This window comes from Psammomys obesus, unplaced genomic scaffold (assembly GCF_907164565.1).
Source record: "Psammomys obesus unplaced genomic scaffold, mPsaObe1.curated_primary_1811, whole genome shotgun sequence".
NCBI classification, from domain to species: Eukaryota; Metazoa; Chordata; class Mammalia; order Rodentia; family Muridae; genus Psammomys; species Psammomys obesus.
This window is the reverse complement of record NW_026594159.1, coordinates 25,442-30,624: the sequence shown is the minus strand read 5'-3', so window position 1 is coordinate 30,624 and position 5,183 is coordinate 25,442. Positions and strand designations below refer to the sequence as shown.

Sequence of the window (5,183 nt, the reverse complement as noted above, 5' to 3'; positions counted from 1 at the left end):
ACAATACAACTTATAATTATAATGTAACAATACTACAATGTAACTTACAACTACAATGAGATCAAAGAGTAGTGAAAAACTTCCCAGGCCAAATTGTCTAGGATATTGTGTTCACTGCTGAATACTACCAAGCTGTTAGAGATGAAGTGAGATTATTGAGTCTCAAGTTATTCCATAAAGCAGAAAAGGAGAATACAATTTGTGAAGCCAATATTACCCTGATGTCAAAATCAGACAAAAACACAACATGAAAATGACAGGCTAATCTCTGTTGGGGGTTGGTCTGGTGCTATCCTAATCTTAATTTCTCCCCCCCACCAGGTTGGCTTGTTGTTTTTTTACAAGCAGACACTCACTACCCCAAATGATTTGTAAACTTGCCTCTCTGTGTGAGCAATAAAATGCTGACACACCTGGGCAAGGTGGACAGGGTAGACATGACCTAGGTTGGAGGGCTAAGAGACAGAGAGCATCTTGAGAAGGAGAGAAAGAAGAAGAGGAGGAGGATGGAGGAAGACACGATGGGTTAGCGTGGAAGGAACCACATGGGCCGGGAGAAAGGACTCCAGGAATGGCATGGAAAGGACTGATGAAGAACATTAGCAAGTATTTGGGATTATGGATGGGAGGCAGCCCAATTAGGAATGATTAAAGCAGATGGAATGGGATGGGGGCGTAGGTGGAGTTATCTGCCCAGCCCAAAATGACATAAGGCAATTATAAAATCTATCAGGAGTCTGTGTCCTTTGTTGATTATATAGTGAGTTAGATAATGCCCCCATAATAATTATAGGGCTAATAATAAACATATTAGACCATACTTCTAAAATTACCACAAGTCTCCGCGATGACTGTAGACACAGAGGTTCTCAGTAAAGTCATGTTGTGCTGAATTCAAGAACAGGCCAGGCTGACCTCATTCCAGGGGTGCTGGGATGGGTGGAACATATGCAAATCACCGAGTGCCATCACAGACTCAAAGGCAGGAATCACAGGAGCATTTAAACAGGCGCAGGAAAGGCTTCTGTTAAATACAACGTCTTTTCATGAGAAAAACTCTGAAATGACTAGGAATGGAGAGAATATATCTCAATAATATATACGTCTACACGAGACAAACAAACAGCCAACCTCATGCTAAATACAGAAACACTCAAAGCGTTTCCACTAAGATCAAGAATAAGCCAAGGGGGTCCGCTCTCTCCACTGCTGTTCAATATCATGTATGAAGTCTTAGCTAGAGCAGTAAGACAAGAGAGTGAAAGGGGCATTAAGAAAAAGAGCAAGAAATCTTTGCAGATTGAAAGATCCCCGGAGGGTATCTTCCGTCTGAGAGACCCCCTCCCAAGGAACAACGAGGCCATTCGGATGCAAACAGCAAGAGGCCTTTATTTTGATACACGGGTACCCGGGGCAGCAAGGTCATTCGGATGACTTTTGTGCGCCCCCTGGGTGGAAAGTTGGGGTTTTTATAGGGTTTTAGAGCAGAAGCGTGGGTACAGAAGCGAGAAGCATGGTTACAGGGGGCTGATTGGTACGTTTACATGAGACCACGGTTTGCGTCAAAGTTTGGCAGGGACACCAAGATTCCAGAACTGGGTGGTCAAAAAGGGTCATGATGACCACCCCCTTAACGTGGCCACCTGTTATTTTGTTTTTCCCTATCTCAGCTGGAACAACCTCTGTCAGATATCCCATGAGGGTAGTCACAACAAGTTGTTTTTAGCTCAACAGGGGCAGCCTGACCACAGATATCCCAAGTGGGTGACACAGCTAGGTTTCTCAGTAATTTTTCAGTTTCTCATCTGGCCTTTAGAGTTTTACAAAACAGTGGTGGTGTCTCACAAAATGGCGTTAGCTATGTTTAACTTAGGGTGAGGCTGGGGTCTTTCACAGATGGTGTGATTCTGTACATTAGGGACCCTAAAGACTCCACCAAGAAACTCTTAGAGATGGATGAATACTTTCTAAAGTGGCAGGACACAAAAATACATAGAAAAATCAGTTGCTTTCCTATCCATATTAATGGAAGACATATTGAGAGACAAACGAACAAGGTGGTGATCATGTTTAAAATCCCCTCAAGACTAATAAAATGCCCTGGAATAAACCCAATAAATAAACTTTCATCGAAGTGAAAGATGTCTGCAATTACAGGCACTGGAAGAAGGAAGCTGAGGGAGACACTAGAATATGAAAAGATTTCTCCTGCTCAGGGACTGAAAAAAATAAATGTTGTGGAAATGGCTCTTACCAATGTACAGAGTCATCACAATCATCATCATAATTCCTGCTCTGTTCTTCACAGAAATAAACAGGCCACCTTAGAATTCAAATGGGAACACAAACGACAAAGAAATCCTGAGAAATAATGAAAAATGCTGGAGGTATCACTAGTCCTGACCTCAAATTATACTTCGGAGCCATAGTGACAAGAGCAGCGTGGGACTGGCAGAGAAACAGACATGTAGCTGGTGAGATGGAATAAATGGCCCGGATAGAAGCCCCCACAGCTATAGCCACCCTATCTTTAATATAGATTCCCATAGTGCACTTTGGAGAAAAGAAAGCCTCAGCAGAGTGTTTTCTTGATTAATGATTGATTCAGGTGGGCCCAGTCGACAGTGGGTTCTCAATTGTACAAGAAAGCAGGCTGAGCAAGCTATGGGGAGCAAGTGAGTAATTACTGTTCCTTCCTGGCTTCTGTTTCAGTTCCTGTCCTGATTTGCTTTCACGGTAGACTGTGGACCACCTGTAAGATGAAATCAACCTTTTCCTTGCCAAGTTGCTTTTGTCTTGGTTGTTATCACCGCAACAGAAAGCAAACTAAGTTAAAGAGGTTGCCCGTGACTTTGGAATCTCTTGTTCTTTGACATTGTTCAAGATTGGAACAAATACCAAGCCTGGACCTTTCAAGGATGTGTTTTCCAAAAGGGCGGCACTCACTTAGGGTGATGCTTATCAATGCCAATCAAAGTCAGTATCCTAGCTCTCATAATGTAAGCCCTGCTACCCCAAAGCAAATCTTCAGTGGGTTCTATCTGATATTAGGAGAATAAAGGGAAAAAAAAACAAACAAAACAAACGTTGATTCACACATCACTCCCTCTACTGTGGCCTACCAAATCGGTCCTTCCCAGAGAGAACCCACATCCTCCCATCTAGATGTGATGCCTGAGACAGCCTGGTCTCAACTCTGGATTTTTCAGGGAACTGGCTTTCACTAACAGTTCCATCAGCAGTAATTGTCAAGGGCAACATGGAGCACCAGTGCCCTGAGCACCAGGTCCCTTCTGGTGCCCTGCCCTGGTTTCATCACAATCTCTCCTGTTGACCTGCTCAGCGATGCCCTTTGAGTCTCCTGAGCATGTTTCAGGGATCTTGAGATCTGTCTTGTCAGCTGTGGTCCTGTCTCCGTGGTCCAGTGACTGAATCCTGCCGTACAGTTTCTTTGAAAGCACCAGAGAAAGAAACTGACTTCGTTGGAGTTTTATTGGGATTCGAGGCTTCCTCCACGTGAACCACGTGGCGCCTGGCGCTTGGGTCAGCCTTAGAGAGTTTGGGAGCTGTGCGTTGGAGACTTGGATAGCTCAGAACCTTCTATTTGGTCCATGTTTACCAGAAGTGTCCCTCATTCCATGCAGGAGACACAGACAGTCATGATTGAGTCACTGCTGAAATCTGACAAATCCAAGTATCACTCACTTCTTTCTATGACCTTCGTTTTCCTGCTAACCCTCACATTGGCCTTTTTTGCCTACGCTTTCCTGATGCTGGAAAAGCAGAAGCCGGAATACACGCTAGCCAGGGAGAGCATGACGGTTAGAGAAATGGACTACCTGAAGATAGTGAATGTGTCTAGGATGCTGTATTATCAGTCGAAACTAATTATGCCCAGGAGTGAAAACATAGCCATACAGACTCCTTGGCTGGCCCCCATCGTGTGGGACGGGACTTTCCAAATAGAAATCCTGAACCAGCAATTCCGGCTCCAGAACGTCTCCATTGGGCTAGTGGTGTTTGCCACCGGAGAATATGTAGCCTTCCTAGAGGTGTTTTTGCAGACTGCAGAGACATACTTCATGGAGGGACACAGGGTGAAGTACTACGTCTTCACTGACCAGCCGGATAGCGTTCCACTCATGAAGCCCCATGAGGGGAGACAGATTGTGATTCTGGAAGCTCAGGGCTCTGGCCACCAGCAGGACGCCTATGACTATAGAATGAAGATGATCAGCCTTTTTTCCAAGCGGCGCTTTGCAAAGGAGGTGGACTACCTGGTCTGTGCGCACGTGAACATCATTTTCTGCCACAGTGTGGGCGTGGAGATCCTGTCCTCCTTGTTTGGCACGCTGCATCCTCTGTTCTTTGGATTCCCAAGGGAGTCCTTGGTCTATGAGAGGCAGCCTCAGTCACAAGCCTACATTTCTGGGGAGGAGGGAGACTTTTACTATTCGGGAGCCTTCTTCGGGGGAAAGGTGCTGGAGGTTTTCAGGCTTACCAAGTTCTGTTACCAGGCAGCGATGCTGGACAAGGCTCAGTACATCCATGTCGAATGGCCTGATGAAAGCTACTTGAACAAGTATCTCCTTTATAACAAGCCCACCAAGGTCCTCTCTCCTGAGTACATGTGGAGTAAGCAACTTCTGGACAGACGCAGTTTCCAAGAAATGTTGAAACATGGGGATATTCTTGTAAGAGTCAGCAAATATCCCTGGACTAATGCTAAACAAGACTTCCAGAGAGATTTCAAACGGGGTCAGTGGCAGGAACTTTCAGTCTTCTAACACGTCACCTAAGATCAGAACTGATTTTTACTAGTGTGGGCCCAGGCTTCACATTTCCAATTGGTTGAGAAAAAAACTGCTGGGGAATATGCTTACTCCCTGTTAAAGAATAATGTGGCCTGTACTGGCGCAACTTAACTCTATCATGCTCCTTATGGGGCTGTCTTAATTTTGGAATGAGGTCTAATGTTCTGTATATCCTTGCCTATTAGGTCAGTCATGGTAAAAGCTTAGGGACAGGAGAGTTAGGTGGTGGCTCAAGCATCTATGGCTGCCCTTCTGACAGGACTGGGAAGCCCTTCTGGAAGCCTGGCACCTACCACTGAGGAAAACTTCAGTGTTTTCCTATCACTTTGAAAAAATACCCAGAAAAAAACAACTTATTTTGTCTCACAG

At 45.0% G+C, this 5,183-nt stretch overlaps 1 protein-coding gene across 1 annotated transcript; it reads left to right on the top strand.

Annotated features, from left to right (window-relative positions):
• The first annotated feature begins 3,815 nt into the window (after positions 1-3,815).
• LOC129684790 (histo-blood group ABO system transferase-like) lies at positions 3,816-4,787 on the top strand. Its single transcript, XM_055618040.1, has one exon. The coding sequence runs from the start codon at positions 3,816-3,818 to the stop codon at positions 4,785-4,787; it is 972 nt and encodes a 323-aa protein (XP_055474015.1).
• The last annotated feature ends 396 nt before the right edge of the window (positions 4,788-5,183 follow it).

Coding starts and splice junctions, on each gene's coding strand:
- LOC129684790 (XM_055618040.1), top strand. CDS start 3,816: ATGACGGTTAGAGAAATGGACTACCTGAAGATAGTGAATGTGTCTAGG.